General features: G+C 39.6%; 1 protein-coding gene across 1 annotated transcript in view; it reads right to left on the minus strand.

Moving 5' to 3' along the window:
• PPIL2 (peptidylprolyl isomerase like 2) overlaps positions 1-22343 on the minus strand; it is a 67211-nt gene that overhangs the window by 26445 nt on the left and 18423 nt on the right. The window contains exons 9-13 of the mRNA XM_057369102.1: positions 22281-22340; positions 13688-13763; positions 12717-12877; positions 11102-11177; positions 9831-9937 (exon numbers count right to left, since the gene is read on the minus strand). Coding sequence (XP_057225085.1) covers positions 9831-9937; positions 11102-11177; positions 12717-12877; positions 13688-13763; positions 22281-22340 — 480 coding nt within the window. The remainder of the gene's footprint in view (positions 1-9830; positions 9938-11101; positions 11178-12716; positions 12878-13687; positions 13764-22280; positions 22341-22343) is intronic.

Here is a 22343-nt window from a genome sequence, read left to right on the forward strand (position 1 = left end):
TATGATTTCAGATTTTCTACAGAATTCATTACTGAGTGAAGCAGCAATGGTACCATAGTGGCTTTATGGTGGAATGTCACCAGGACATGCATTTTGGTGGCAGACTGAGGGAAACCTATAAGTAACCATATTCCATAAAAATTGTATCAAACAACAGGAGGTTTTCCTACAGTTTCAATGTTTATAGTAAACGTGAAACTTTTTCCTTTGAATTCAACATATATGCTTTAAAATAATCTTTGTACTTAACCTTTCCAGTAAAATTCAACCCCTGAAGAATCACTTGTGCAGCACATGCTTCCTTTACAAGAATATCATAACAGCCTGAATCCTAGTGTTTTGCTATTAGTTATTACTCGTGAAAAATGTCAGCAAGGATAAAAATTAGTTTAAAAAAATTCTTTATAAATCAGAAATGGAATCAGCAGCTTTTAGCCTAAGGCACTTTATCTCATGAGAGCCAAGCACTCTTCGGAGAGAGAGACACAGTTAATAAGTTCTCGAGGGGGATACAGCAACCTGTAATTAATATTTTACAAAAAAATGAAACCAGGCAAAAGACTGAGTCCCCTAGGAATAGACACCAAACCATTTTAAATTTGCACAAAGTTGATAACCCAATACACATTTCCTATTTATTTTCAAAACATGATTTGTAAAATATACATCAAAAAACCCAGCTCTAGTAATGTATTTTTTATGCAGGACCTGTGCTGACCCTTCTCTCTAAATGGATTTCTAGCTATTATGCCCTTTCCCAGAAACAGGATTCTCAAATGCAACTTCAGAAATATTTAGTATATATGCTATTACAATTCCACTGCAAGGTTTTCTTTAAATAATTGCCACCAAATTGGTTCCCATGGTCACCTCATGCATCACAGAGATASATTTGGCAGGTAAACAGTTCCTTAGCAACATTGCCATTACCTTTTATAGTGCTTTTTACTAGCCACAAATAAGAAGGTTTGCATTCAATCAGTAATAAACCCCAGTTTCAGTCATGCAGTAGATCTAGAATATCTGGCTCAGATTATCTGATTTATTCAAAGCAGTTAATGTTCTTGCCAAATCTCACACTGCCAAGCACATTTCAGGGGGTTTTTTTAAGCAGCATCCTGTCCAAAACAGGAGAAGGAGGTTGAGGTTTATGGGGAAGGTGCAGATCTCCAGTGATGAAGTTGTGTTCTGCACTGACCATACAAACAGGGCCAATCTTTGAAGCCTTTGTTCCAGCCACAAAGACTGATGACAAATATACATAAACAAACCTGACTTTGTTATCTGATGTAAGATCTTGTAGCAGATGTGAGACTCGCAGTCTCTGAATGCAAAGCTGTCTCCTTCTTCAGAAACTTCCTGCACATTCCTTGCCTCAMTCCATTCCTGAAGGAGGAGGGGATGGTCAAGGCACCTGGAAATGCAGGAGGTAGAGCCCATTCCTTGYTGTCTCACTACTGCCTGTGTGCTCCAGGCTCTCCTTTTAGTTCTGCCTGGTTTGTCTCAAACTGGCCTCAACAACAGCTAACTTTTCCCTCTTTGTTCTTTTTWCATTAAGCAGGAAATTACATAAATAATTTTAACCTGCTGACTATGACTTAGACCTGTATGTAAGGAAGTTGAAGGGAAAATGCCACCTTGTTAAACTSATCTGAAATCCACCGACAGAAAACAATAAACCTACTGCAATATCTTCTCAGAATGATGGAGTGGCAGTCCTAAAAAAGGAATTTCAAAAAATTTGGAAGGCTTTTTTGACCAAAGAGGGTGGTAGGGCAGTCATGAGAACTCCKCCTTTTCTTAGGTCAGGTTGGGACCATGTAAGTGAACGCAGTGTCTCTATGATGTACTTCAGTTTAAAGACACTTCTCTTTCTAAATGATAAATAGTTAGAAAAAAAATCTTATTTATACCAAAAATGAATCACCTGCTCCAACTGTGCTCCCTATTTATTTTGTAGATGCCAGATAACTGTCTTTCAACTGCTGAAAATTCACACCCAAGACAAGCAGTAAAATTTTAATAAATGGTTTGAGACAAGAATCCAGAAGAGTACTTATCCCTGAAGATGCCACAAATGCTTTGCTTGGCTCACAGATRTATATATTTAATGGACCACAGCCCAATGATTTTCTAAGTAGGTTTAAGCCTCCATTTAGCTAACACACTTAGTAGGTAACTCTGCTGGAAACACCAGCACTCTACCAGTTACTAAGCCCAGACAAATTTCAGAGTTAAAGAGAGATTGCTACAAAGAATGACCCTGAAAAAATAGCAGTGACAGGAGACTGTGAAATCACGATACTGGGACAACACTGAAGAAAGGAATACAATTTAGAAAACCAAAGCAAAACAGAAAAGAACCCTGACTGCTTACTGCAAACTTCTAGGATAAATGCAGATTTTATCCRAGCCAATTTCAGTCTCCATTTTGCCAGCAAGAGTGGCTCCAAGCCAGGTAAAATTAATCTCTCCTGCTGCACCCTGAGACCTGAAGGGTGGGACCAACCACACCAGGTCCCTATCTGATTTCCCAGTCTGTGGCTRTCCCTTCTCATTAGCTATAATGGGTCATTACATTTGTAAAAGTTACCTTAACTCAGAATCTGTACTGGGAAGCGAAGAGCCAAACAGGAGGAGATGAAAAACCTGCAGCACTCCTGTTGCCAAGGTGCGGGAGATGGGAAAAGAAGGGAGAGCTCCTGAGTTGTTGCCATGACTGCAAGGAAAAAAGCTTTACTATGTGAAGAGCTAATCATTTCAAAATGCTCCATCCCTTGAGGATGTGCATGAACCTTGAAGGGAAATTTCACACTAAGCATTCAGAAGCTGTCATTCGCACATCTGTATAATTTTCTTGTGCTAATTCCACTTCCCTTTTATTTCTTTTTTTCTCTYTAAATTGGATGAACTGTAGTAGTGGCACTAAACTACAGAGTCTTGCTATATGCTCATTAACCCTATGTTTCAAAGCAGCAAATAATGAAAAGCTCATTCCTCTCAAATTAAAATTGCATTCTACAGCCTTCATCTTATCACACAAATGCCAGAATCCTGCTACTAAGAAGCRTGAACTAGTGATGGAAATTTCTAAAGCTTCAGATGAAGCCTTGCGTTTTCTTAACACAAATCTCCTTTAAAATGCAAGGTGGATTTTGTTTTGCTTTAATCCATTTACRTACTTTTACATAGAGCATTTTCAATCTTGTAATTGTTCATTCAGCAACTCTTCTAATGCGTGAGCCCAYAAAGAGGTGATTTGGTAAGGTTTAAACTCAGTTTCGCCCCTACTTTTCAATCTGTAGTACTCAGCCTCRCCATCACACAGAAGAGAACTCAGCAATAAAAGCTTGACTTCATTTGGGGCTTTGTCACAGTTAACTGTGTAATGTAATGGCACAACTTCATCAATCACCATCAGGTGCAAATGTCTGCTCCCTCCTCCAAGCCATGGAAAGAAACTGGACATACAAATGTTCCAATGTCYAATATTGTTCTGAAATGCCAGTTAAACCAGCCCGTTTCACTTTGCACCAATGGACTACAAGCACACTCCATTTGTTTCACAGCAAGAGGGACAAGAAAACTCAAAACTCCACAAAGCCCACTGCAAGAGCATGGAAAGAATTTCACTGTGGGAAGTCCATGACATTTCCTGCAGGAGAAACTTTTACTCCAGACCTAAACACCACTCCCYGCCAGCTCCGCTTTCCTGCTAACAGTTCCCCAGGGTGTGAGAGGGGCTGAGCTGGTGACAGGTGATGGTGGCAAACAACAGCTGCCTATGGTGGTTCTGTTCAGGAAAGCCACAGTTCATCTAAAGGACACCATTTTCAGTCTGGTTACACCACRAGCAAACGTGTTTGGGCAATGTGACATCAGTGATCAGAGGAGCACAGTTCCAGAGAGTGAGCACTGGGAGACATGAAAGCATCAGGGCACTGTGGGGTAAAACGCTCAGCCAGACTCCTGCTGATAATAAAAAAGGATCAGAACAAGCTAGCTATGCCTCGGGTAATAGATTGCTGACTTGATAGCAAACATTTGCCTCTTTTGCTACCTCAAAGCCTCCACGTTTGCTTAGAACAAAGAGCAGAATTAATGCATTCTCATTACGCAGAAACCCACTGTAATTTAATCAGCTCTTTAGCAAAGACTTCGGCAGATAGCTARATTTCACTTTTAAAAGGCATTTCTTCCACAGTACTGACGTTCATGATGTTACCAAAAACTTTTTCAAAGTCTAAGCAAGATGCTCAGCTTAGACAAGATGCCAGTAAAAAGATGACACGCTTCACTTTTACTTCTCACATTTTTGCAAACACAGGAACAATCAATCAGTTTAGCTGAGCACAACTCAAGTTAAACACGGCATCTAATTCACTCATCTAATTTCTCAGTGTTAACTACTAGTTCTCCAGAGGCAGTCAGTATCTCTAGCCACAGTACTTTTCTTCCAACTTACATTACTGCAGCAGTAGAAAAGAAAACCATTCTCTTCCCACCCCACGGCCCCCCTCAAATTTAACAGCACACAAAGGTCAAAGAGGTTGTCAGAGCAGTGCAGGGCTGGGTGCTGGTGAGGATGGACTGGTAATCAGGACAGAGCACAGGCAGGCACAGTCTAAATGAGGATGCAACTTTAACTGCTCAARCAACCTCCAGCAGCTCCAAACTTTAAGGCAGGTCCCACGGCGGCTCCCTGGAATTTCATCAGCCTGCAGCTGCCTGCACATAAATTCCACCTTTTCAGAAGACGCAACCTGTAACAATTYCCACACTAGACAGAGAAGCTCTGGTAGCTGTCAGCCTCCCAAGGTCACCCCGCTCTCATCAGAGCAGCCAAGGTACAAACACCAAACACGTCAGAGGAAGATGAAGAGCAGCAGCTGTGTAACTCCAAACCACCCACCTCATCCTCGCATTCAGGATCACCAAGTGCAGACACAGCTGGCACGGGATGTCTGCACCTCATGTCTGCAAATGTCAAAAATCAAGGGGCACAACCCAGTAACAATCCATTGCCTTCCCAGATCCAGCCTGCCAGGGCAGCTGGGAAGGCAGAAAGGGTCCAAATGTGCTAAATGCCTTCCCACCGGTTACACAGTGCCAAAGGCTGCCAGGAAAACACACAGAMAGCCAGGGCAGCAGGGACAGGTTCATGGGGAGGTGGCTCAGTATACAAAGCTGCAGGAATTAGGAGGAAGGGGGGACATTCAAAGGGATTGATGTTTGTCTTCCCAAGTAAACATTATGGTGAYGGAGCCCAGCTTTCCTRGGAATGGCTGAACACCTGCCTGCCCTTGGGAAGTGGTGAATTAATACCTTGTTTTGCTCTGCTCAAGTSTGTGCAGCTTTTGCTTTAYTTGTTAAACTRCCTYTACCTCAGCCCACAAGTTTTCCMCTTTTCTGATCCTCTCCCCCATCCCTCTGGGGTGGAGTGAGTGAGTAGCTGTGTGGGGCTTAGCTGCTTACTGGGGTTAAACCAGGACAGGCTGTTATGCCCTCGAAGTTAAAACTATTAAAATATCAGCTTCCAGTTACTTTGAACAACCTAGAAGTGACCTGTTCATCAAGATGGCTGTGCAGAGCCATCCCGCCTTCAACCATAAAGAGCAATAAATCTGTGCTATTGTAGCACTTTAAGGAAAAAACACAGCAAGAAGTAACAACATTCTCTCCAACAAATATTGTCAACCAGCTCTTCTTCCACTGGCAGAGCACAGCTTTGTTTGTTCTTGGTTTCTGTTGATGAGAATTCTCAAATACGAGTTACAGTTCTTCCTATAATGGCCTATTTTGATGAAAAAAATATGAAAAAAGCCAATACAACCATGCCAAGACTCTGTATTTCATCCCAACAATCATATTACCAAGTGAGCAGATACTGGTAAAACATCAGCCAGTTATTTCCCAGACAGTGYCAATATGGTGTTGACAGAAAGCAAGGAGAAGGAGGTTTAAATCAGAAAGAAAATGAGAGACTCAGGAAGACTGGAGAACCTCATCACACCAGGAGGTCAAAGGATTTTTTCAGCAACTCACTTCTTTACCACTGGAAATGGAAAAGAAGTTTACAGGCTTCTGATCTTCAGAACAGTCCCTCACACAAAAGGAGAGCTGGTTTCAAAGAACAGGGGTTGGATGACACATTTATAGATCACAGGCATATTTAACAGGTCAGAAGGGCCTAAAAAGATTAAAACATCAATGTTTGTASAGTAACAGCTTCTTCAGAAAGCTACACCAAGACATCATCATTAAGCAGAATCTGTCAGGCTCTAAAACCTCAAAAAGCATTTGTGGAGTGTAGGATGAAAAAAATCACRGAAAATAAAATACAAGAAATTCAGTGAAATTCATTGCCTTTCATCAGTTATTTCTTCAGAATGTATGTGTTTGACATGCATACGACTAGAACTGAGAGAATAACACTTGTTGGATGTTGTTAAATCTTCTGTGCTTGCCAGAATTACTTCTGGCAAGTAGAACTTTYGTAAATTTTTATCCAATTAGTATATACAACAAATGTTGCTTATGTGCAGCTGAACTCAGCTTCCTGGAAAATGTCCCTACAAGTGGCCATCTGATTAGTCCCCAGCAGGAGGAACATACTGTATCTGAACAGGAAGACTGGGAGAAAAACAAATGATCAAAAAAAAGCAGTAGGCACACTGCTATGATCCCAACAGAGACCAGTGCTGCACCTTTGCTCATCTGAGGCACAAATTCAAAAGGGTGGGGAAAAAAAATGCAGCTTATCTTCCAAAGTCTTTTTATCGCCTTTTTTCAGGCCAGTGATTTAAACCACAYATCATCCTTCTGGAACCTAAGCGAAGTTTTCTGGTGCTCCGAACAAGTGATTTCAAACACTGAAAATATCTGGATTCTAGTCCTATTTCATGCTCTTTCTAAATCCTGTCACAAAGTAACTGATGGCTTCAATCACACTGCAACACTGATTTCCTGCCCTGGATCAATACAATACATTTCTTGATGAGGTTTTYGGTGCTAGGAAGAATTTTATCACTCTCAGTCTTATTGACTGGCACCTTAAAGTACTGGTATATGAAGAACCCTGTATTTATTTTTAAACAAAGGTTTCCACATGTATATATAGACTGAACTACAAACAATCCATACTGCCAAATAACTCACAAAAAATGGGAAAGAAAGGACACAACAGAGCTGTGGGGGACAGGGAGTGAGAACCCAAGGACAGCATTGAAGGCAACAGACACTGGGCAGATTTCAGAAGCAGTGCAGAGTGCTGGCAGCACAACTGCAAGAATATTTTGCTTAAATACAGACCAGAGGCATGAAAATTCAATTGAAGACTCAGTAGACATACCATCTCAGACAGCAAATATGTCACTTGCTACTCTCTATTTTAGTGAGGAGAATTCAMCTCAAAGTATGTGCTGAAATCTAAACCATAAGACTATTTTAAAATGTAATTTCAATGTTGCAAGTCCTACCTACGGACACAGGTATTTATCTGACATATTTATATAGTAACTTCATCTTCAAGCTRTCTTAAGCATTTCACATGTATTTGCAGTATTGTGCAAATATGATCTCTGCCAGGGTGGCTTCCATAATAACCAGAGCACAGGATATCCCTCAGCAATTTAAAAAAAACCCTGTGCACATTAATTTGGGTGAGGATTATGGTACAGTCCTGCTCCCCTTGACTGTATTCAAGGACCTTACCCACATTCTGCACTTTCACAGGAAACCCTAATTCTGTATATAAACCAATTAGCTCCCAGGCCTGTGCACTGGATAAGGCAGAAAAGCTGATAAAAATCTGGCATATGATTAATTAAGACTATTGCTATGCATATTTCCAAGCAGGGTGAACTGGAAGTGTTYAGATTTTGGCACTTCCCCATTTTCTACGCTGCTCTTTGCAGTCTCAATAGTTTCATTGCAGCTGTTTTATGTTTGTGATCTATGTATGTGCTATATGTTTGTAAGATGTTTGCTCTTGTCTGCACTGAGCTAACCTCACTGTGATTCAGGAAAACCAAAGTTAGAAGCACAAACYCCTTATTTAGTAAAGGGAGAAAAACAAGTGCCTCCCGGAAAGAACTGATTTCACAGACCGAGGATGATGACCTAAGGTGGATGTTGTGAAAACCTCCCTAAAGCAGCAAGCTTTTCCTATTTATTCTAAATATATATCTTTTCCCCTCTGCAGTGCCAAAGGYCTGCTTAATTCACACAGATTTCATGGACACAGAGGAACAGATGGCTGGAGGCCAGCRTTAAGCATGTCTGCTTGTGTAAAACAGCACACACTTGCAGTGTGCACATGAAGAAGCTTTGTGTGTRAAAGGGAGATGAATAGAAATTCATCTGGAAAAAATGGAAACACACAACAAGGTATCATACAGGAAGTTTACAATGAGCAATTGAGATAGGTTCCTCAGGACTGAGTGCCACTGGTCACACATGTGGCCAAAAAGCCCACGCTGATAAGAATAGCTGCAGTCAGCCCGCTTTAGCCAGGAGTCAGTTTGAGAACATATGGCAAAACAAATGATTCAATGCAATCTGCTCGCTCTGCCTCTTCCCCTAAATATTGCTCTACTAACATCCTCTGCTTTTTGCYTTATTACAGTGTTACTATTTAAGGGCATGGAAAACACCTGTAGGGATGACAGAGACCTGCAGAATTACTAACACGATACGCTGCTGTGGAGATTCTCATGCTGTTTGCATAGATCAGCTTGAGATGTTTACACATATCTTGCTTCTTACTCATGTGAGAAAAAGGAAGAGAAGGGAAAGCCAGAAGGCTKATGCTGTTTGATCCTTTTTCTTTCTAGCAAGCAAAAAGGGATGCATTCTCCCAGTACACCTGGATTTCACACCACGCACTCCAGCTCCTACCCAGCATCACTGCCCTTAAACTTTGTGACACTCACAACAGAAGTTTTACCACTTAAACCTCTATTTACATCCTTCAACTTTTTAAAATATCAACCTTCAGGCCTACAATATCCTGAGACAAAAATCTCAGTAAACAATCAAAGGTTTGAAGACTTTTTTCCTTTTATAGAAGTGGCTGTACAAATAAATGAGCAAACACACTACCCAAGAAGTGACGTCTRAGACATCACTGTCACCACAGCTCATTCATCTATCATAAGTCTTGCCGTGTTTATTATTTTAAAAGCCACTGATTTCCCCCAGAATCAGAYTGTACGGACTATAAAAAACTCTAGTTTGTTGTTTTTTAAAATAAGCTTCTCTTAATGGCAAAGGGAAGGTGTTTGAAAACCTGAACTTTAAGAACTGAGACAACAGGAAGTAAAAAACATATTCTAAGGTTTTCATTTAGGTTTGTTCTATAAAGTTCAGGGTTTAAAAAGAAATCTATCCATTTCTGGGGATCTTAACTACATGCACTCAAACTGACAGACTTGGTTTCACTGAGGTTCTTTTCCTGGTTCTGTCAGTGATGTGCAGTGTAACCTTAGATTATTCCCTCCTCACCYTACTCTGCCTTTTCTTTTCTCTCCTCCTTCCTTGTCATTGTTTGGGTCATTAATCCTGACCTTTTGAAGCTCGAAACATGCACCTTGGCATATTGTAGGTAGTCCACTCACAAAGAACATATACACATACAGTAGTATTATATGTAAAATTAAGGAGATTTAACAACAGTTTTGTGTATGCATGAAAATACACCAAAACAACTGAAAGCTGGTTATCTATCTGTATSTCCTGCAACTACACATTATTTCTTTCTTTGGACATTTCCACTGCCAGCTCCAGTACTGGTTATTATCTACAGAGAATCATCTTATGGGGCACAGTACCATATCACAGTGCAGCTCCAAGTTCAGGTCTCCTTTATTYGTGTGAAGTCGCACATATCCCTTCTTCTTCACATATTGGTATCTCACAACATCTTCTTCAATAGCAGCTACATCAAAGTAAATGACAATAATTATCTCTCTGTAAGCTTACTCACTGATCTTTAGAAATCATCAATAAACTATTCATAGATTCTAAAGTCTGACCTCTTCTTTTGAGGGATCCTACTCTGCAATTCATCTACGATAACCTCGCATTCATCTCTGTGCAAAACACTTTCCATTATAGTAAACCACCAACTCTTTGAGAACCAACCAAATAATCTRTATTTTAAATCCCAGAAGCATTCAGTCTTMCAAACTATAAWTTCAARTAATGTCTAYCAACCACAAATGTTACTTTGAAATCAAATTGCTTCTTGTCAATCCTGGAAGCCAAGCAGGTATTCATCAGTCAACAACAAACGGCTGACATAGAGAGACCTACCCAGTTCTGAAAACAGATGAAACTGCAACTAGAGACATTACAGGTAAATCAAACCAAAGGATCAATCTAGGGTGTTTCCATTCCCATTTTGTCAAAATGTCCAGTTAKTCAGATATTTTCTATACTCAGTCACCTGCAAATCACTGTAACCTACCAAGTAAAGGAACTGAATTTGGTAAACATAGTTTCAGCAATGTGTTCAATCTTTGCCTTAGTGCCCAAAGACCTTTCTCTCCAACTGGAAATACTGATGACTTAGCTGTTTAATCAATATCCAAGTCAAATAAATCTTATCAATTTGAATTTAGGCTAGAGAATAAAAGGAAAACTTTATTGTGTTAAAATGCATTCTTGTGTAACCTTGAAAAGCAGTAAACTAAAAGYTATCACCACAAAATTTGCTGTCATTCTAACCAATACCCAGGGTAGGCCAAGAAGGTGGGCAGGATTTGGGGTGGCATTTGAGGAGAGTTTATATGTCATTCCTAACTTAGATAAGGGACTATCTCACTTTGCTGTTCCTGGGTATAGAAAATGTCTCATTAATTTCAGTTCAACATAAGCAACTGTCATTCAAAGCCAAAGTGAGATCATAAYTGCTCCATTATTTTCAGAAGAAGCTCACTGGAAAGTAAGGATATATCTGCTCARGGAATACATTTCCATGGCATCAGTACTGACCAATTACCAATGCATTCTTTCAGTCCTCACAAATGTATGTGTTTTAAGGAGCACACTTTGAAATGGGGAAGTAAATAAACAGCTTGTGGGTGGGTAGTTCTGGTACCTGCTTCGTGGGTAGTTTCAGGCACCATTGCAGTGGAGGTGAAGGAAGCACTTACAGCTCCAGTGGAATAGTGAGCCTGTTTGCAGAGGAAAAAGCAAGAGGAAAAGACATTAGATCTTAGAATTTATCTACCAAAGATACCAGATAAGCATTAGAAACACAGAAATGGCATCCTTCTGAAGGCAGACTTTCTGCTCTAGCTCCTACTGAAGGAAACAAATACCCAGAGCAGCGATAATTCTCCATCTGTTGCCCACATTTGCTCTGATGAAACTGTAGTTAAGGCTGCTCATGCGCYGAGCCAAAGGGGCTTAATGCTCCCACTACAGTTTAATACATCCCTATGCAAAGATTCTATTATCAGAATTTATTTTTGTGTCCACGGATGGAGATAGACCAGGAGCACTTCTGGCAACACATCTGTACAAGTCTGCAGTGTTGCTGAGTGAGGGGAAGGAAAACCCAGCAAAGCACAGAGATACTGTGGGGGAGAGCAAAGCAGCCCCCTCCCACAAACCAACCCAGCCCTGCTGCGTGCAGAGGCACCGTCCCGTGGTTCTCAGTGTCTATTTTGAGCTCTGTAATTCTTCTGCAGAAGGGAAATGTTAACGTCACACATGGATTTTGTAGTAAATTACAACGATCTTATAAACCCAGAGACATGCTTAACAGTTCCAGGGAAATGCCTCTAAAGAGTCCAGGCCAGGTCAGTGCTCATTCCATCAGGTTTCAGTGCATCCTAAGCAAATTTACAGCTATGCCCATCCACGTTGTAAGCTGAAAACCTGACTGCCCAATATGTGTAATGCTCTTTTTTATTCTCCTTACTTTTTTTATTGTGACACTACAATGCCCCAAAAAAGAGGCATTTGTGATCCTATTCCTTGGTCACATACATCCCCTAATCTGTCCCTAAACCCTCTCATTAAAAGCTGAATGCTGYACTGCTGCTGGTTTTCATGTAAGTGTAATCAAAGCAAGTGAGCAAATGCATCCCAGAATTATTAAAGGACAGAAAATACCCTGTCTTGCCCATTTCAAACAACCTTTGATGTAGGAAATCTAGATACAGATGAATTGTTTCTCTTGACAACCATGAACATGCACCTGGAAGAACATCCTTTAAAATATTCCACTAAACTCCTGCATTCCAGTGGAAAAAAAAAAATGGAGGAGCAGCTGTGGATGATTTATGTATTTGCCCACACCAGAAATGATTCACTGGCACTGCCCTKAAGGTGTGCTCTCTCTGCCAATAACTGCAGGAAGCAATGATAAACAAACTCAAAGTGAGAGATTGCAACCTGGRAAAAGGTGCTGCCAACATATACATAACCACATCACAAGGATTCTTCCTTCTTATTGTGCTCCAGTTCTCAAATGTTTAGGTTCATTTGCAATGATTTAACAAATAKAAACTTGCTGACACACACTATGCATGTCTAAGGAATCCTGATATGATTCTCATATTTTCATCTATGACAAATTTCTGWGTGAGAGAAAACAGAAGGAACAGTGTTTGTTTACACTGCAATACAGCCTCTAAGATGAAAAACAACTATTACCATTCTTGAAGAAGTCAATCAGTACCAAACTACAAATTAAGTCAACTTACTGCATTCAGCTTATCCACYTTCTTCTTTTCAGGAGCCTTCATAGTAGCTGCTAAAATATCATCACCTTTGAATTCCTTATAAAGCTCCAGTAAAGTCTCTCGGGTCTCTGTATTTGTATTTTTCAAATAGTAAGATGGATCTAATTTTGCTTTTTCTTCATCTAGGTAAGACAAAGTTAAATCATTCAGAGTTAAAAACACATTAGACTTCATTCTCCTTCAGTTTATTACATATCTATTTATACAAAAATTATACAGATATTCATTTTTTTTTTATAAAAAGGCCTAGCAACTATATTTATTCCTACAGACATAGTGACAAACAGCAGTGCATAAAACTAGAGTGTAACCCAAAATGCTTAGGGCAATATTTATGGCAATAAATGCAATATCATATACAAGGAAAAAAAATCAAACCAACTATAATGAAAATTTATTTGAAACCACTAGAAATCTTTTAAGACCCTTCAAGTCTTGTAAAATTTTTACAGAACAATAAAGACAAAATACAGTTGGATACAATGTAAACTTCTGTCCTTCATCTCCTCACTGAATGGCCCACTCTGTGAWGCAAAAATCCCAGGATCAGATCTTTAATATGATAGCAGTGGGAGAAGGTTGCTGGACTGGATTGTGAATTTGATTTAGTTAATATTTTCATTTAATATCTTCCTTTTTACATGTTTCATTTGTCCTCTGTCTTGGTAYGCCTATTATTTGCCTATTATTTGTCTCCATCTCTGAGACAAAACCCACTCATTCTAAACAGATAAACAGAAAGAGATGCTTGCTTGCAGAACAGTAGATTGAAAAAAAATAAAAACCCAAAAACTCCAAAACCAGATATGAGCATAATAAGACAACCACTGAGAGAYGCCCTTCCAGAAAACAGAGTCAATTCCATAACACTGTCTTTAGATTTTGCATATTTGGGTTGGTGTTTTCTCAGCCAATCATCAATTCATCYTTACCTGGATCAACTACTTTTATGTTGTTCTTAACATGAAAGAAGTTTGAGACGTTGAACTTATCCAGGTTTGTTGGATCCTGAAAATAATAATAAAAAAAAAAACTAATATCAGAGACCTTGGCAGGCACCTATTCCATGCAACAGACTAGTGCAAAGGGCAGACACCACCATAAAAAAGAGAATAACTTCCATACTCCCCAAACCACAGAAAGATGAAGAAAATACACAGCAATCAACCCCAAGCAACATCAGCAACGAGCCTGTTCACAGCAGACTCCTTAGGGATCTGGAATTCAGGTCCAACCATAATATTACACATACAAGTTACTAACAGAATCCAGCCGAGTCTACCCTATCCTAGTGAGAAGAAAGAACAATKCAATCCCCTGGTTCTTTCCTTTGTTCTGAGCTTTGCTCTAAGATCTATGCAAATGCACATCAGCTATCTCCTGCTATTTCTAACCCTGTGCCTGATTTGCACATGTTCTGTGAACTTTTGCAATGCATTTCAAAATACAAAATAAAACCTCAGAGCAAGTCTCTGCAGTAAGAAATGTTTTGACAGTTTTTTTTTTACTAGAGTGTACAGAACTATGTTTAAAAATAAAAAAAGCAAAAAAAAATGCTATTATGAAAACTCAATTTAGTGACCACTGGAGGAAAACAGCAAAACCACACAGTCCATTCATTAAGTGTGATTCTTTATATTATCTCTAGGCAACTTTCTGCAGAACTTTGACCTTTTGTTAGAGAGTGAGACAAGGAATGCCTACTGGTGATCTAGGTTACTTTCTACTATTATTAAACAGTCTTTAATCCTCTTCTTACAATGACTTCAAGGTTTTCTCCTCAAGCTCCTCAGCAGCACAGAAAGGTCAAAACATCAGCCCAGGACACCCAGTCACTTATGGRAAGTCTATCTCACAGAAAACAATTCAAACTTTAAAATACCCAAGTAACAGAATAATGTGCAACAGTTTCTAATTCAGGATAAAAATAATGCAACATATTATGCAAAGAACTATGACCTAACATGAATAGTATAACATATATTATATATTRTCCTAAATAATGTAACAGAGCTCCTCAGACCACTACTGCTGATAAAATGTTTGACAATTTCATTTCTGCCAGAAGTAATGCTTAATACAAGCAGAGCTGGTAGCTCCATAATTTCTAAAATGATCTAATTATGCCTTTCATTCATCTCTGAAATGGTATGCTTCCACAAAAGAGTGCWTTTTCACTTTCATTGCTGGTAGTAAAACCAAAACACACTTATGAAATCAAGCTGTGTGATTCTGCACCTTAATGTGACCTCCTGGCTTTCTGCTGCCCCCTTTCCTAACCACCAGATAATAATATTCTATTGTTTCCTTTCCCACTATACTCTTCCAATTCTTTGTTAGATAAAGAATCTGCCAAAAACTTACATCTTTAAGACCTTGCTTTAGAAACAGTCAATCTTTAAATAAAACTACTAAGAGATAGGAAATTGGGATCCATTTTTTAGCCATTTTTGTTTCCTCTGGCACCAGCACTCAGGTGTGTTTATTATTTATTGCCYTAGACACATATTTATATATGTGTGAATAGAAATGATTTTGAGCCTTGCTTTCTGACAGTCAACAAGATGCATGGAAAAAGTCTGGAGAGAGAGCTCCATGTGTTTTCACAAGACATTTTCACTCCCAAACATTCTTCAGCAATCATGAGCTGCAGCTTTCCAAGACAGCAATCACTGCCCTGCACATAAATGTACAGCCTCAAAAGGTGAAGGAAAGAAGGAAGAACTGCTTGCCCTTTCAGAAAAGGGAAAAGATATCTGTGTATTAATATTAATAGAGATAAATGGATTTATAGCAAYCCACATCTGCAGTTCACAGTGAAGCTGAAGGGCAAGACTGACTCCTGAAACCAATTTTTCATGGACAGCAGGGAAGGCAGCAGTAAAAAYGAAACAGAAAACACCTTCATGATGTTCCTCTAAATAAAGCTTCTTCATTTATTGATTTATTGATTGCTTAAAAATAAATAAAGGGCATCACAACCGCCAGTGCCTTACAAAACCCATGGGCTTGTCCTCAGGGTACCACAAATCAGCTTAGTTCACACAGTTTGACAGCTGCAGTTCATTCAAACATCTATGTGGCTTAACCAGCCTAATCACAGGCATGGAGCAACTCCAGCAAAATGTTTACAGTCCCTTTCCTAGCAAGGCTATTCTCAGGGCTCTCCACACCACCAGCAGCATCCCCTTTGGAATGCATCCATCACCATGTGAAGAACAGCAAAAGCCACAGGGCAGCTCCCTCTCCTCAYAGACCAGTGTCCATCTGCCCTCTGGGGGATCCGAGACAACTCCAAACCCCAGAACTGAGACCCAGCTTCTCTGCACAAGGTCCTCCCATCACATCCAGGGGGCCCATCTGCTCCAATGACTCCTTGACAAAGTTTGGAAACCTTGACAAAGTTTTGGTTTACAATGCTGTCCCTTGTATTCCTGATTCTGCAAAGCAAGAATGTGACCACATAATGAGAAGGGGGACAACACACACACACCTACTCCAAAACAGGTTTCCCTCTGTCAGTGGAAGAACCCCTCAGAAATGCTYCCTCAAATTGAAATTTGAGTATCATATTGTACAGGATACCCTTAGGACATGTTTATTCCTCCCTCTAAAACACAGCATCATGACTTAATAAGAGAMGTTTGATTAGAATTTGTTTGATTAGAATCAGTATGAATTAGAATTAGCACACTGTGTAAGTACTGCAGTGAATATTAAGTTAAATAAAAGACATCATTTGCTTCCACCACCCCCAAGAGCAGAAACACAYCTGACCAGCCCAACCTGAGCTGCAGAACCCACAAACCATTTCCTTACTGATGGTACTGAGTCCTACAACACGAGATACACTTTTTTTCAAGGTAAGACTATCAAAATTTTGTAAGTTTGCACTGTCTTTAGACATATTGCTTCAGGAAGAAAACTGTATAAACACTAATAATTAGCCTGCCAAGCTCCTCTCACTGCATCTGTGACAGTTCCTGGGCACAGAATCAGAGCAGGCCCAACAAGATGCTGCAGGGACGGGTAGACAGACATACTCACATTGTCAAATGAATTMATTGCCTCTCCTGGTCAGAGAAAGGCTGGATTCATGGGGATGSTCCCARTCCTGTTAAGATTAAGGCCTGGGGYCCAAAGACCTAAAGAAGTAAGTTCTCTGTAAGCTCACAGAAACCAGAAAGGAAGATGAACCATGGCCTRCTTTTGTTTGTCTTAGCATGTTTAAAAATATGTATTCAAAATACCATGGTTGGCAGTCTCAGGGTTTTTCTTATTAAGGGTACAAACCATAAACTTTAGTTTAGCAAATGACTAGCACAGATATGGACTTCAAAGGGTTGCTAACTAAAATCACTATTAAAAATCTCTTATTTAGTATTTCCTGAAAGCTGAGCTCTGAAAACAATTAATCTCAAGTTTTATTCAACTTGTTTCTTTCCTGTCATTTTCTGGCTTTACCTAYTTAGGGAAACAGCTTGAACTCTGTCAATCTTAAACACCGTTCACACAACTCCCCAAGAAGCAGGTTAAAACCAGCAGGTTTACACTGTGTGATTTCTTTGAGTCCTGATTTCTCTCTTACCATTTGGCTGGTGATGCTGCATCCCTAATTATCCTCAGGACTGTTACCCTCATATGCCGACCACGTCTCACTTCTTCACCCGTTATTCTGCACATCCACTGGTGCAGGATTCTCCCTCACAGAGACCTCACCCACAGGCATGAGGAAATCTGCTCTGACCTTCTGTCACACAAAGAGCAAGGGARGAATAGCTGAGGAGTGAAGTATCAATTAACAATGTGCAGCTCAGCTACCTCCAGCTCTGCTCATTAGCTGTGCTTCTGCCACAAATGTCAGTGGTGTTTAACAGCTTGTCGGGAGCCGTGTCTTGTCCATAGCTGATTAGGTTATAAAGAAACAATAAAACTGCCATAAGGAAGCAYATAACAGTGTGAGGATTTAACAGCAGCAAACCTGTTAGCATTCACCCAGACTTGGTGTTTCYTTCTCTTCCCCCCTCCATTTCTGCGGTGCAAAGAGGATGAATTTGTCAGGCTGTAGCTGGCAGGGAAGGCTCTCTGCAGGCTGCCACCAGAGCACTGTGCCTGTTACCCCTGGCACAGCAGGGCTGGGGCTTTACTGCAATTTGTCTGGCAAAGAGGAACCCCCACGTGTGCTTCTGCCTCACCTGCAGCACTGCCACTGAACACAGCCACACTTCTCATCAAATCCCCTGCCAGCACGCAGCTGAGAAATAGCTTAGAAAGGTTTCCAGAGAAGGAAGAATTTCTGCTGTATCCTCACAAACCTAAGTTTGTCTCTTGTTCGTGAACAGAGCCAAAGTGGAGGGAAATAAATTGACAGGGTGCTAAAGGGGAAATTATTCTTCGCTCCTCTGAACACTTCCTATCAAATGGGATGTGAAACTGGGTATTTCAGCATTCTTATTTTGCTCTCCTCAGGAGCTCTCACACTTGCTGGGATGGGAAGTCCATCACTGTGTCCAGCARTGTCCCTGTTCCTCTCTCCCCCTTGAGCTGGGGCAGGCACTTGCTTCAGCCTGCCTGCTCTTATATAAGGGAAGCCAGATGACACGTATTTATGTGCTTGCCATGAAGTTCCACATCATTACACAAAGAATAATTTGTATAATATAGGATTGAAACACACATGGAATATACATTCACACTAATTAATGGTAATTTCTAGCAGACTGTTGACCAGATTTTGTCACAAAGATTTGACAGCAGACACTGAGATCTAGCACTCAATCCCCCAACAATTTACTCAGAAGATGATTTCAAATTAGGTTAAACATTTAGCCTGAATACTCACTGAAAACATGTAAAACACAGGACTGGAAGAATCACCTAGTTCTGAACTGAGATCTAATGCAATATTATTTCAAAAGCTGTGCTCAAACCCACTTTGAAACAAATTGCAAAGTGAAATGATGAACAGCAATGTACCAGAATGGCAGGCAGAAAAAGGAGGCAAGAACACTGCAAACAAGTGTTAGCAATATCAGCTTTTCCATTACAGATATCCTGTCTCCACAGATCTCCAGTGTTTTACATTCTACCTTACCCATTAAGTGCAACTAATTAATCTTACAGCACTCGAGGTGTCTGTGAGCTGGGAGCACATTCATGACATTTCCAAGGGATGCTGAGTTAGGCTGAGCTGATCATCTTTCAAGGTAAAGAATGTAAGGGGGTTTAAAGTTATGAGAAACACAGACAACATATAACAGCATATTCAATTTAAAAGAGATATGAACCAATACAGCTGGGAGAAAAATTACCTGAAATAAACTGTAAGGAGAGAGCAACTTGGAAAAATGTAAGACCTACACTATAGAAGATAGAAGGCTTGACTTGGGTTTGTAGCAAGATCATGAAGTTAAGACAAAGAAATTTAAATTTTAATGTAAAGAGCTACAGTCTAAAAACCCAGTCACACTAGGAATGCTGTAACTAGGAAGGGTATCATATGCAATAATGYCACATGTATTTCTATCATCATCAGCAAAATATTAAAACTGGAATCCATGACTTCTTATGCCTGAATAACTCCATCCCAGTACTGGGAATGTATCTCGCACACCAGGATATGGTATTACTCTTTACCTCCTGCCCTGACTGGCTGGATAATATGGCCATATGCTGATGAAAAACTGCCATGCTCCACCCCAGGATATTTGCACTTCAACAGGGGAAAAAGCAATTTCTGTATATGGACTATGTGTAGGAAGTGGATTCCTTTACAAAGAAAAGCACATCATAGATCTAAGACAGTATTATTAACATCTAAAGTTGTGATTTTGCTTTTTTTGGTTTCAAGTTTAAAAAAAACCCTGTCCTTTTCAACAAGTAAACAGCACATAAATAACTACTKCTAAATTCAAAGCGACCAGATGAGATGGTGCTTAGCAGAAAARCTAACAGGGAAGGATTACGATTTGTGTTTGAATAATGTTTAGCACCAAGAAAAGAAAAAKAAATATTATGCAATTCTGCCTCCTCTGAAAAGAGCAAATTTTTCTTGTTTTAATTATATATATTAAGAGCAAGGAGCCAAGTTTGAGGTCAACTGCTATTCTGGTAAAATCCAAGCAGATGCAGGATCATTCTTTATGTATCAATAAGGAAAAATGTGACCATACAAATAATCTGCAAATACACATCATCCATATTTTCCACTTATGTTGTATTTCTCATCAAACAGGTACCTCATCTGTTTCCTAGGACATTCACAGTCAGCYTCTGGAAATGCTGTTTTCTATTGCTAAACACARCTATTACRGACAGCCCTATTCAGCTGTTATTTGCAAAGCAAAGAATGTTTTTTATAGCAACATCCTTTATATCTACTTTTTTGCCAAACAGCAGGGTCAGTGATACCAACTCGCTCTCAATTCCAGCTCTCTCGGATACCACAGCAYTCAATTTACATGGAGGAATGAGAAAACAACAAAGTGATAAATTTCAACACAGAACTGAAAGGTTTTTTAGAGAAAGAGGAATTGGGGTAGAGCTCTGAAACACAACAGATTGCAGTCATGAACTCTGACTAAGAAACAGAGCCACAGGTGGTGGAGCTTGGCAGTGTGAAGCCACCACGCTGCCTGCAGTGCTGTCAACAAGAGAGCTTGTRCAGGAGACATCAGTCTGTCTTTCAATAATTTATACCAAGAAAATACTGTGAGAAAATAACAGCACATTTCTCTACCACATAYACTTAAGCAATTTTAATAATCAGGCCACTTCAGCTTGAATCCTGGCCTCAACAAAGCAAGTCAGGGTAGGGCAGCATTTGAATAGGAGAAATCAAGTTTTACGTGCAAGTTTGCAGTGGGTGTTGTGCAGAGCAGTAAATAAATGGCTCTTACTTCTCCTTCAACAGCCTGCAGCCATTTTACACTGTTTGTTAAAAATAATTCTGGAAAAGGTATTTAAAAACTGATTTGGTAAAAGGTCAAACTGTATATGGTCAACAGCATTCAGATGGTCAAATCTCTTGCAGTCTAATCCCCAGATGGGGGTGTCTTGGCTATTTCTAAACTTATTTAAGARGACTGCACACTGCAGATGTTAACAMCAATCCATAATGAACTGTTTGCTGAAGAGGAACAAATCTACTCACAAATTATGAACACCACCCTTAAATGGAGATGGGAGAGGTGCAGSCAATGTGTGACCATGACCTTGGACTGCACCACTATCAGAATCTACTTCATTTCATATTAGACAGATTCCTCCAAGCAAGACAGAAATCTAACACATCAAGAATAGAATGAAGAAGAAAAATATTGATAAAATCTCACAYAGGGAATGACTACGTTTTTAGATGTTACACTTTGAGATTGAGGGGACTAGAGCATCTGTGAAAAAACAAAGCTAGGCCCAAGTAACAGGAATACACTCTTTATACATACATTCAATTCCAACCCTACAAAACAAACCAAAATGTTTTTTTAGTGACTGCACATTTCAATTATTTGTTCAAAATAACTTGGTTTTCCATACTGGTGCACAAACACATTTCTAGCCACTCATCCTTTTTTATTTTTCCAAATCCATTAGCAACCATGCAGTTACACTAAAATAACATTCTGTTGGAAGCTTTCAATCTGAAAAAAGCTGTATTTTTCCCATCCATTGGAATAAAAACATTTTACTTTGTTGCATTAGCTTGAACAGCAACAAGCCCAAAGGAACAGAGGAAAAATATTCAAAAACATGCTGTTAAACACTGGGGAGTAGGGAGAAAGTGCTACACTTTATTTAAATTTAGATGTAAATGAAAAATATTTTTCTATTTGAATTAGATTATATTAGTCTTGGCTAGTGGCAATCAAGTGTYCATGAGATGCATACTAACTCACAACTTCAATAATAATGATCCTGGAATCTTTCTTCCCCATTTTGAAATCATGCAAGCTTAAAAGTACCAACTTCTAAACAGAAGTTTTATACCTTTTGATACTAAACTTAATCCGTAAAAAACTATCTTTTACATTGCAAAATTTACAGTGCTGTTTTAATYTAGGTTTTAATTTTCTTAAAATCAGCAGAAGACCAACACTGGTATCTATTAAGAAGAAAAACATTCCAAACAAGCAATTAGAGAGAATCCTCAGTTTTGCTCCTTGTTTTACTCTGCATTTAGAGAATCATTGTTTGGAAAACACTTTCCTGAAGCTTTGTCCCCTTTTTACATGTTCAAAAGAGTAAAATGGACAATCCACTTCAGTCTCAATGTAACATGTCTACTTCTTAAAAGTACAAACAGTTTACAGTCTGAACATATCTTTTGATACCACAGACCATGTGAGACACCTCACTGCTCTTCCAGACTGTTATAATGGCATCTTTGAGGCTCATCTGGATAACAAAATACAGTGAAGTTTTTCTGTTCAATTATTCCCATTTCCTGCTAGAACAGTGTACACAGCAACATTTCACTCTCTGAAAAAACCCTGTATGGTATAAGGTGTAAGAGAGAGAAAATTTTACCTGCAGTGTGACGATGTCCTGCCGAGTGAAGGGCTCATCTGTCAGGAGATCCTTGTAGCTCTT

Source organism: Malurus melanocephalus, unplaced genomic scaffold (assembly GCF_030028575.1).
Source record: "Malurus melanocephalus ecotype Western Australia unplaced genomic scaffold, MMel_1.1 scaffold_102, whole genome shotgun sequence".
Classification (NCBI taxonomy): domain Eukaryota; kingdom Metazoa; phylum Chordata; class Aves; order Passeriformes; family Maluridae; genus Malurus; species Malurus melanocephalus.